This window comes from Panthera tigris, chromosome C1, assembly GCF_018350195.1.
Source record: "Panthera tigris isolate Pti1 chromosome C1, P.tigris_Pti1_mat1.1, whole genome shotgun sequence".
Lineage (NCBI taxonomy): Eukaryota > Metazoa > Chordata > Mammalia > Carnivora > Felidae > Panthera > Panthera tigris.
In genome coordinates, this window is record NC_056667.1 from 219,170,582 (window position 1) to 219,182,159 (window position 11,578).

Sequence of the window (11,578 nt, forward strand, 5' to 3'; positions counted from 1 at the left end):
ACAAAAGGATCTAAACACTTATTTCTAGAAGGAAGATACACAAATGGCCAAGAAGCCCACGAAAAGATGTTTGACATCATTAGGCATCAGGGAAACGCTAGTCAAGACCACAGTGAGATGCCACCTCACACCTGCAGGATGGCTAGAACGAAAAGATGACAATGAGCACCGGTGAGGATGTGGAGAAACTGCTGGTGGGCACGTAGAGTGGTGCAGCATGACGGGGGAAGGCAGGTGCAGCACGCGGGGGGGGGGGGGGGGGGGGGGGGAGGGGAGGGCAGGTGCAGCGCGTGGGGGGAAGGCAGGTGCAGCGCGTGGGGGGAAGGCAGGTGCAGCGCGTGGGGGGAAGGCAGGTGCAGCGCGTGGGGGGAAGGCAGGTGCAGCGCGTGGGGGGAAGGCAGGTGCAGCGCGTGGGGGGAAGGCAGGTGCAGCGCGTGGGGGGAAGGCAGGTGCAGCGCGTGGGGGGAAGGCAGGTGCAGTGCGTCGGGGGAAGGCAGGTGCAGCAGGTTGAGGGAAGACAGGTGCAGCATGGCGGGGCTGGGGGGAACACGGCCTGGCAGTTCCTCAAAGCACTGAACAGAATTATATGACCCAGAAAATTCCACCACTCCTAGGTATGTACCCGAGAGAAATGAAAACAGATGCCCACACAGGGACTTGTGCACGAATGCTCATAAGAACATCATTCACCATCCCCAAAAGATGGAAACGACCCAAATGTCTACCAACTGGCGAACGGATACACGGAACGTGGTCCACACAGTGGAACATGATTCGGCCATAAAAAGGAATGAAGTACTGGCACAGGCCACAACGTAGGTAAACCTGGAAAACGTCATACTAAGTAAAAGAAGCTACTCACAGTAGACTCTATATAATATGGTTCCACTCACATGAAAGTGCGGAATAGGGAACTCGACAGTGACAGTAGAGTCAGCGGCTGCCTGGGACTGGGGGTGTGAGTAGAGGCGAGTAGAGGGGGTGACCGCCCGGGGGTACAAGCGTAGCGTGGGGGATGACAGCTAAGGGATGTGGGGTTTCTTTCTGAAATGACAAAAACATTCTAAAATTGACTGTCGCGATGGATGCACCTATCTCTGAATATGCTAAAAACTAATAAACTACACACTTAAAATGGGTGAACCGTATGGTATTTAAACTATATCTCAATAAAGCTATTATTAAAACGTAACGTGCAGACCAGTGTTTTCAGTATCTCTTTTGTGTAGAAAAGTGGGGAAGGGATATACGAATACACCTATTTTCTTATATTTAAAAAGAAATAAAACTAACAAAAATGGTTGTATGAGGAAGGAAATTAGAACAAGGAAGTAAAGGGATGGTGGTGGATGCTAGACTTCCCTGAATGTATCTTTATAGTTTTTATTTTAGAACGAAGAAAGTGTTTTTTTTCCAAATGACACACAGAAAAAGCAACACCTAAAAACTGAAAACAAACTGAAATAAATAAACCTATTTACCATGTTGATGGCATAACCAGACAGGAAAAAAGTATCATTTCAAGTGATTTTAAAAACAGCCTTCTGACTATTCATTCCTAGAAGGATATATTTAATAAGAAGAACTCTTATTACGAGAAGAATTGAGAGAAATTTAAGGCTGTACTCAATGGTCTCAATGTTAGTAGAAACAGTGGTACTATTTAGAATTGTTACATGTACACCGTGGGATAACGAAAATAATTATGTTAATGCCACCAAGATTTTCAGTGTAGAGAGAGACAATATAAAATCAAAGAAGTAAAATCCCTGTGTCTCCCTTCTTAACTAAATATTGATATAAACTCACAATTTGTTTACTTTTATTTTTAAATCTAAGTTCCTAGTTCCGTCCACTGAAAAGGCCTGAAGCACTGACACCCCAGGAGCAGTGAGCACCTTGGCCGCCCAGACCGTGGGTTCTAGACGCCACCCTCCAATTAAAGGAACCAGGGGTCTTTGGAGAAGCGGCTGATTCCAAGACTGAAGCAGAATATGGACAAAATATACCCAGGACATACTTGTAAAACAAGCAAGCTTTCAAAGACAACTGGGGTTTTATCTCCTGAGCACAAGAACAGACCTGAAAGGCTCCCACAGGCAGAGGACGGATAACCGGGACATCTGGATAACCAAAGACTCATGGCAGCTGCAGACTGAGTCCCATCAAATACAGAAGCATCTCTGAGTTGACGATGGCACTGAGAGCAAGCACCATGTGCTGGTCCCTTTTAGAGCTGGCTGGGGACCAATGCTTACTCTGCAAGTGTACAAATAAAGGGCAGGAATGAAGCCTCTGTCTGGCCTGGCCTATGTGGACTGTAGTTCAGGGTGACCAGATAGTGGGCAAGGGAAAGCAGGTCCTCACAGGAGGCCTTCCAGCCAAGGAACGCAGAAGAGTTACAGTTGGGGTTAGATGCGGCCCTAGTGAGATCACGGAACTGGGACTCGAGATCTCCTGACACTCAAGCCGTCAGGTGCAGAGCCTATCAGAACTTTCTCCTGGATTAATCAGGCTGCTGATGCTGAAGCAGTGAGCAATCCCCACATCGCTAAAACTGGAGACAGAGACATCACACGCCTCCTGGAGTAGCGAAGGGGGAAGGGGGAAGCAGTCCTGCAAAGACCACTTGAAACCGAACCCTATCAAGCCCTCTCTCTGATGATCAGCTTACAGGAAATGTGGGGATCGGAGATGAGTTCGTGCCACAAGAAAGCAAAAAGTCCAGGAGGGAGATTCTACAGGACAAATGACCTGGTTTCTTTAATAAATGCAGATGGGGGAAAGACGAAAAGTTACACATTAAAAGAGAGATACATCAAACTAAGGCAGTGTGTCCTTAGGACTCCTAATTAGATCAGACCAGCTGGAAATGACATTTTTAAGATGATCAGGGAAAACCTGAACAAGGACTGTGATTTCTTACAGTACTAAGGAGCTACTGCTGATTTCGCAGAAATAGCGTTGTGCTTACATAAAAATTTATAAAAATCTGTACATATCAGACACCTGCTATATTTATAGGTGAAATGGTTTCTGTGAACTGCTTCAAAATTCTTCAGTGAGAAATGGAAATAGATTAAATGAGATTGGCAAGATACCAAAGATCCCTGAAGCTGAGCGATGGCTCATGGGGCTCTTCATACTCGACATTTTATAGATTTCTGTTTTCAACAATAAAACTTTCTTGTAAAAGCTGACGACTCACCTTTAGCACACCAGGAAAGGCAAGAAGACAAGTCCCAGAGCAGAGTCAGGGGAGGAAGGAGGAAAAGTGGAGTAGATACAGTGAGGAATGAGAACCAGCCAGCACAGAGCCCCCAAGGGCCAGGAGGGCACAAGGGAGGTGTGAGGCCTGCGGTCAGCACCCAGCCGCGAGGAGGTCTTGAGAAGGGGGCGTGGGAGGAGATGCAGAGGGGACGGGCCTTCTGCTACTGGAAGTGGTTGTTGTGCACAGTTCTCACTCTTTCGTGTTCCTCGATTTTTTAAGTTAAAAAGGAAAACAGCAGGTATCTTGACAAAGCTAAAGAAAAAGAAAACAAAGGACAGGTCTAAGGGAAAAAGCCGGGCCTGGCCCTCCCGGGCAGCAGCACGGACCACCCTCTGCCTCCAGCCGCCAGCAGCGCGGTGAGGAGGCCGGGGAAGACACCGGCATGGAGGCCTGCAGAGGGCTGGCTGGGGACTTGGGGACAGGCACCGGAGGACAAGGAGGGGGCTCCAAGTGCAGGGTGGCAGCGGCGGGGACCGCAGGCCGGAGCGGGGCTGGAGTATCTCTGTACTGCGGGCCCCAGAGTCATCCCCCTCCCTGGAGGTGCAGGGTCAGGGACAAGCACACTGAGGCCAACCTTCCCACCTCTGCTCTGGGACCGCTTGAAAGCGGACCTCCCCCAGGGCCCAGGAGCGCTGCGGACAGCAGGAGGCAGCCACGGGGCAATGTTGGCAGCCCTTCCTCTGGGGTCCCGGCAACTAACTGCTCATGGCTTGTTCGCAGACACTCCTGGGAACTGTTCAGAAAACCCCTGTCAGAACGGAGGCACCTGCGTGCCAGGTGTGGACACCCACAGCTGTGACTGCAGCCCAGGGTTCAAAGGCAGACGCTGTGAGCTGGGTAAGTCGGGGGCTGCTCCCTCCTGTGGGGACCCAGGCCTCAAATCACCTGTCACAGCCAACTGTGATGGGAACCCTGGGCCCAGGGTGGGCTTGCCACAAGGACCCCCGACCTCCAGGTGCCAGGATGGGGGCCCAGCTTTGGTGCCCCAGACCCCGGTGCCCAGGTAGGGATATTGAGGCGCAGTTTGTTCCGAAGCACCAGGGTGAGGGGTGCTGCCCAGAGAACAGGGGAGGCTGGGGACAGTCAGAAAGCAAGGGACATGGAGCATCCCCAGAGCCAGAGGTGGGAGCAGGGGCCAGACATGGCAGCAGGAGGGAGAAGAGCCACAGGCCTCCCCCACTGAGAAGAATCTGGGACTGAAGGGGGGTGGTGGGTGGACGAAGTCTCCACAGCAGCTGCTCACCCCCATGGCCGGGCAGAGCCGACAGCCTGGGGCTGCCAGGGGCCAGGGCAACCCCGCACTTGTGGGAGGGGTGCGACCTCAGGGCCAAGCCTCGGCCCTCTCCCTCCCTCTGTGCCGGCAGCCTGCACCAAGGTGCCGCAGCCCTGCACTAGGCTCTTCTCCGAGACCAAGGCCGTGCCCGTCTGGGAAGGAGGAGCCTGCCACCACGTGTAAGTTTCTTTCCTGCTCTCACCACATTTGTGGAAAGTTCCCGGCTTCCAGAAGTGCTTTCACAAAGCCCAGCTCGCCCACCCTTAGAAGCCCCGAGGAGCTGTGGGGGTCGAGGTCACACAGGGGCTTGCACCCATTCCCTCCATGTAACACATCAGGAAGCTGAAGCAGACGGCTGAATAGCTTGTCGAGTCCGTGCAGGGAACCCTGGTCCCCTGGCTCCTGACCCCTCGGACCTTCCTCTCCCACACCCTTGAGTGGCATCACCCCACCCCCTCACTGGACGGCAGGGCAACATGTACATCCGTGTCAGGAAATGACGTCCCCTCCTCTCTGCCTCCGAGCCCCCAGGAAAGATAAGCAACTGCACAGGAGAACGCACGTCTCCGTCCTGCCATTAGGTCATGACGTTCACGCCTTGGCTTCCCCATCTGTAAAATGGGTTGCAGAGGGAGAGCTGGCCCGGCTCATCTCACAGGACCTTTCTTGCTAACACCCTGTGGCCCTTTGGGTCATACTTACAATGTATTTGGTTAACAAACAGACTCGGCACATGCCCGTGAGCAGAAGTGGCCAAAGTCCTGCCCTCGCCATCCTTCCACTTTCAATGAGACAGGACACCAGCAGCAGGAGCATGTTATGTAGGGCTGGGGAAAAGATGAACAGGTGGGGCCAGGAGAGCCAGGGTTGGGGGACGGGGAGGGGCCAGCTGTAGCATCACACAGGGTGTCACGGGAAGCCTCGTGGAAACACGACATTGAACAGACACGGAGGGGGTGAGGGATACCTGAGGGGAGAACATTCCAGAAAGTCAAAGTATCAGTCGCCAAGGCCCTAAACCAGGAACACGTCTGCCTGTCTGAGCACCGGCAAGGAGGCCAGTGGGGCTGGAGGGGAGCCAGGGGAAGTGGTGGTCAGGTGGGCCAGCAGGAACCCAGCAGGGTTCTGGAGGCCCTTGGAAGGACGCTGGCACGTGTTCTGAAACGGGAGCTACCGAGGATGCCGAGCAGAGGAGTGACCTGTTTGGTTACGTGTCTAAAGATCACTCTGGATGGGATGCGGGAAGGCCAGGTAGGTTTGCTCTGAACGTGGACCGGAAGCCAGGCCTCGCACACGGCAGGAGCACACAGGCGTGCTGAGCTGCACTGGCGCGCGTGGCTCCATGTGCACAGACCATCTGAGTTTGGTTCTGTGGAACGGCAGCCCTAACCTGCAGCGTCCCCCGTCTCCCAACTGAGCCAGAGACACCGGTGCCTGCTAGGCCCACCCACCCGTCAACAGCTCTCCATCCTCTCACCCTAACCACGTGTCCGGAAGTGACTTTCTTGTGTTCAGCACGTGGGGGTCTTGCTTTACATCCAGTCTGACGCCTCTGGTTTTTACTGGGGTGTTTACACCAGCTACATGTTGCGGTGATGACAGGCGTGACTGGGTGTAAATCCACCGTATTGCTGTGCGTTTTCTATCTGTCCCATCTGATCGCTGTTCCTTTTTCTCTCTTTTCCTGCCTACGTTCGGACCAATTACTTCCTAGGATTCTGTTTTACCACTGCGGTTGGTTCACTGATAATACTTGCTTGGTCGAATGTTCTGTGGTGACTACGCCTATGGGACTCACAATATGCATTTTCAGCTCAGCACAACCAACATACCTTTAACCGCTGCCACACAAGCTCAGGATAATGGAAGGCTCCCGCTACCGCAGGCTCACTTCCCCTCGGGCTGTCAACGACCGTAGCCGGACGTTTTACTTCCAGTCGGAACCATACAGTATGGTGTGCCGGCTCTCAAAGGACAGTTGCCTTTTGAAAAACCGTTGAGAGTCAAGTCTTTTGTGCTCCCTCCCATGCTCATCCCCAGCGCCTGGTGTTCCTTCCTACAGACCCAAGACGCCCTCAGGCACCATTTGCCTGAACAACTTCCTGTGGCCCTTCTTACAGTGCAGGCCTGCTGGCGGTGAACTCTCTCTGCTTTTGTCTGGAAAGGGTTATTTCGCCTTCATTTTTGAAGGATGTATTTGCTGAATGTAGAATTCCTGGCTGACAGTTGTGTTTTTCCTTTTGGCGCTTTAGAGCGGCCCCTCCTTGTACTGTGACTTGCGTGGTCTCAGGAAGACTGCACTCATTTTTTTTTTTTAATGCTTATTTATTTTTGAGACAGAGAGACAGAACTCAAGTGGGAGAGGGCAGACAGAGAGAGAGAGAGAGAGACAGAGAGACAGAGACAGAATCTGAAGCAGCTCCAGGCTCTGGGCTGTCTGCACAGAGCCCAACACGGGGCTCGAACTCACAAACCAGGAGATCGTGACCTGAGCCGAAGTCGGACATTTACCAGACTGAGCCACCCAAGCGCCCCAGGCTGCACTCACTCTTCTCCCCCAGTGTGACGTGACCCCCCCCCCCCACCCGCCATGGCTGCTTTTATGTCTCTTCTACCGTCTCTGGGAAACCTGAGTGTGCTGCATTTGGACGTGCTCGTGTACATGGTTTGCTCTCAGGAGTTTGTTGGGCTTCTTGTATCTCTGGGGTTCGGGCCCTTATTCTTCAGGTATCCTTACCGTCCCTCCATTTCTCTCCTGTCCCGTGACTCCAATCATGCAGGTGCTAGACTGACATAGTCCCTTCAGCTCCCCAAGGTGCTTTTCATCATTTCCAGCCTTTCTTCTACTTCACTGTAGATCGATTCCACGGCTGTGCCTTTGAGCTCCATGATCTTTCCTTCTGCACGGTCTCACCTGCCATCAATCCCACTCACTCAGCAAAATCTTCACTTCGTCATCTCTGGAAATCCAGTCTAGTCTTTTCGCACGTCTTTCCTCTCCACCCTCACTGCTTCTGTTTTCCTTCGGATCACAGAACGTATGGGAGCAAATCTGTGACACGTTTTATGGTCCTTGTCTGGTCTTCCTGCCATTGCGCTCCCGTCTGAGTGTCTTTCTATTCAATTATTGTTTGTTGTTCACGGGTCACATTTTCTTGATACTTTGTATGAGTCTTTGAATGTCTTGTAATTTTTTGTTGGATGCTGGACATTGTGAACTTTATGTTACTGAGTGCTAAGTTTTTTTTGTGTGTATTTCCAAGAACCTTTAGTTATGTTCTACAAGGCAGCTGATTTTAGTTTGATCTTTTTGAAGGCTGTTTTAGGGTGATTTGTCTTCATTTTCCCTCCTTCTAAACCATGGTCTTTCTGGAGCTTCTATCTTATGGATAGAAGATTGCTCTAGCTCAGTTGTTCAGCTTCTCGGTAGTTCCCCCTGCCCAGCCTCAGGGGACTCTACCACACGTGTGCACAGCTTAATTTTCAAAGGGACCCTTCTCCAGGCTTCAGCTCGTCCTCTACATAGCTCCCTCCTCCCCAGTGCTCTGCCCCACAGACCACAGCTGCCTCTACCTCCTCAATTCTCACCTCTGTTCCCTCAACTCAGTGTGACCACTGCTTGGCTCCCGCGCGCCTCCCCCCCCCCCCCCCCCCGCCACCACCCTGCAGTGCACCACCCCTCCCCCCCGCCACCCTGCAGTGCAGTCCAAAACATGCCTCCAGACTGAATTCAGGGATTACAGGGCTCATTTCATGTGTCCCTTGTCTCAAGGATCACAGTCTTGTACTGTATGTTTTCTAACATCTGAAAACTGCTGCTTACATTTTGTCGTGTTCTCCAGTTGTTCGTATTAGGGGGTTAACTTCAGATCTTGTTACTCCCTGGTGGCCACAAGTGTAAGACTTAACCAAAGGCTTTAAGTCCCAAGGGCTCTCCTAGACTGAACATGAGTTGGAGGTCTGCCCATCAAATTCCCTGGATCTCCCTTTCCAACAGCTCTGACATTTGAGAGCTTTAACAACAAACACTTTCCTGTTCATTACTGTCTACAAATCTGTGAGAGGTAACACGAATAATTCCCGTTTCACACAAAACTGAGGCCTAAGTTCCAGACACACACTCCAAGTAGACTAGTTAATAAATGGGAGGCAGGGCTGGAGTCTACACTGTCCGTGGCAAGCACCTGCATCTTCAAGGCTCTCAAACTTCTCCAAGAACTTCCCCTAAGACAGAAAAGTCGTACTGTATCAAGGCTTCAGCAAAACACGTGCTTGAAATTTCTCCTCTCACGTCTTAATATCATTATTTTGCCCACATTTCTCAAAATGCACATTTAAAATGGGTGTATCTTATGTAAATTATGCCTCAGGGCAGTCAATCTTTTTTTAATTATATGACTTTTATGTTGGACACTTTATTACATCCACGTGAGATAAAGTTTTATTTAGAAAATAATGACCTGTCCCTCGAACATGTGCACGGTCAGTCACTGTGGGCCCGTGAAGCCTAGGTGAGGCAGCTGGGCAACATCCTGCTCTAGTTTCTGGCTTCACAGAACTTTCTTGTGACACAGGTATAAGAGAGTCTACAAGGTGCACCAGGACATCTGCTTCAAAGAGAGCTGTGAAAGCACGAGCGTCAAGAAAACCCCGAACAGGTGCCATCTCAGGGAGGAGGCCCACACGGTGTTCTGCGTATAGCTCACAGGGTAACGGGGCAAAGGCGGCCCTGGGGGCTGAGCCCTGTGGGGTGCCACAGCCCTGTGGGCTGAGCCAGGCTGTCTCGTGTGTTTGTCCAAATGTCCAGCCCCGTACGGACACTCCACTTAGAAACTGTGCACGTACGTGTGCACCTGAACACGCACAGACTGGTCAAGCCAGGCATGGTGGGTGCAGGGGAGACCATACAGTGGGTGCTGGGGGTCACACGGTGGGTGCTTAGAGGGTCTCTGGTTATGCATGTTCACACAGTACGTGTGGTTCACACAGCACCTGTGAATTGGGAAGCAGGGGACATCAATGACAGGTGCACATATGTAACTGCAAATATAGTAAATCTCTACTTTTTATTTACTCACAGCCAGGTTCTTTCCCCAAAGGGCCCAAGGGACTCACAGGAGTTATCACATAATGTACTGCCCGAGTACATTATACGCTTTCCAAACAGAAGAGTCCTCACCCCAGTCGCTCCGATAGACCAACCAGTAACCACACACCTTAGCTTTTGCATTACTGACTGCCAGGGAAAGACCGCGGTGTGCAATTCGACACCTGCTTGGCCAAACACGTACCTGTCCCTTCCACTCTCCTTCTCCTCCCCGTGACTCACAGTCGGTCAAGTGGGTGCACAGACACTAAAATGCTAGTCTCCGCATCAGCGCCTCGCTAGCGGTGTTCCCCAAAATGGAATATACCTGAGCCAAAGAAGGGACCCCAGCAGGCAGCCTGGGCTCCGGGTACACAGTTTCTTTTCTGTTAAACCGCCTTTTCCTATTTCAGGAAACAAAGTAACAACAGTCCGACACTGAAGAAATCTTAGGTACAGGTATGTCTCCCACCACGGCTGGGTGGCTGGTGGAGCCGCTGGGAGGTCGGAGGGGCTGGCGCGGCAGGCCGGCTCCGGGAGGGCTGCCATCTCCTTGGGGCCCAGCTGTACCCTATTACAAACCCCCAGACCAGGGGGTTCAGAACTCTCTGAGGGGGCTACAACGAGAGAGAAAAAACAAATACCCAAGGCCTCCGAATAGACATAAACCGGGTAAGATGCACCTGGGGGTGAGCACGAGTCTCACTCCACCTCCAGCAAATGGAGAAACCCCTCCCAGCCCCCCAGCAGCAGCAGCAGCAGCAGGGGGCAGGACTGACGGGGGCTGCCGGGAGGGGTGGTGGCAGGGGGGGAGCTGGGAAGGGAGGGTGGTCGGAGGGGCCTGGGGAGACGCAGACCCAGGGGCGCAGGGGTTCAAGGGAGAGCTCCCAGACTCCGTGAATGGCGATACGTTGAAAGAAAAAATGGGGTGAGGGACCTTGATCACGTAACTTTGGGGAAGTCCTGACGACTCCCTCACTGGGCAATTCCCAATGGACGCAGAAATCCTGAGCATTCGGAATCCTGGAATGAAAGAAACTCTCTAGCCCTATTCTTGTTTGATCTGGCATTTCCCAAACCCCCCTGGAAACTCCACGCCACCCGGCTTACTCGCCACCCATAAACTCTGTCCAAGTCTTCCTAACAGTCAGGGACGTATTGGGTTGAACCACGAAGACCCGTCTACAGCCCAGAATCAGTCCCACGCTGAGCGTCACCGGGAATAAGGTGGCACACCGCCCCCCACCCCCACCCCCACCCAGGGCAGCTCACTCCTCCTGCTCCATAAATGAGCCTCCCGAGTCCATCCTCCTGGTGTTGAGAGGAAAGTGAGGCACCTCAGGGAACAGGCAGCTTCAGCACAGGCTATACCGTCTTACGGACCGAGGAGATGAAGGAGGAATGTTTCTCAGAGCCTTTCCAGACAAGCAGAAGCAAAAGAGCCTCGCAGGGGAGGCGCCACCACAGGAAGCGTGTTCACCCCAGCCAAGGGGGGAAAGCCGAGGCCGGGGTCTGCACAGCGCGGCCTTGGCAGCCGTCCCCGGGCCGACTGCTCAAAAAGCCTCTGCGTTCAGCTCGTCTACTCAAAGGCATCATTCCCCTCCCATTTCATACCCCACAGACACACAATGCAACACACGCCCCACGGCTCGCGAGCAATTTGCTACCAGGACAAGAACCCGCAAGTATAGCTTGGGTCTGAAACCTTTGTATCACAATAAGTCACCTGAAAGAATAATACCTTTCTCTAAAACTCAACAAGTCCATTAGTATAAGAACAAATCAGAAACCCTCAATTAACTCCCAGATCATCAAATACTAGCTTCCAGGACACCCATTCTTCAAACAATGGAGAAAACACCACCGAGAGCAGTTCATTTCAATCCAGAGCAACAAGGGACAGCCTGTGTCTTCAGAGCCAAGGTCCAAGGGCATCGCCTAACGGAAG

At 52.3% G+C, this 11,578-nt stretch overlaps 2 protein-coding genes across 2 annotated transcripts in view; one reads left to right on the plus strand and one right to left on the minus strand.

Annotated features, from left to right (window-relative positions):
• The window catches only part of SNED1 (sushi, nidogen and EGF like domains 1), an 87,456-nt gene that overhangs the window by 74,295 nt on the left and 1,583 nt on the right, over positions 1–11,578 (plus strand). The window contains exons 27-30 of the mRNA XM_042995914.1: positions 3,992–4,108; positions 4,636–4,723; positions 9,119–9,202; positions 10,044–10,089. Coding sequence (XP_042851848.1) covers positions 3,992–4,108; positions 4,636–4,723; positions 9,119–9,202; positions 10,044–10,083 — 329 coding nt within the window. The 3' untranslated portion in view covers positions 10,084–10,089. The remainder of the gene's footprint in view (positions 1–3,991; positions 4,109–4,635; positions 4,724–9,118; positions 9,203–10,043; positions 10,090–11,578) is intronic.
• MTERF4 (mitochondrial transcription termination factor 4) overlaps positions 1–11,578 on the minus strand; it is a 70,003-nt gene that overhangs the window by 49,054 nt on the left and 9,371 nt on the right. The window lies entirely within an intron of this gene.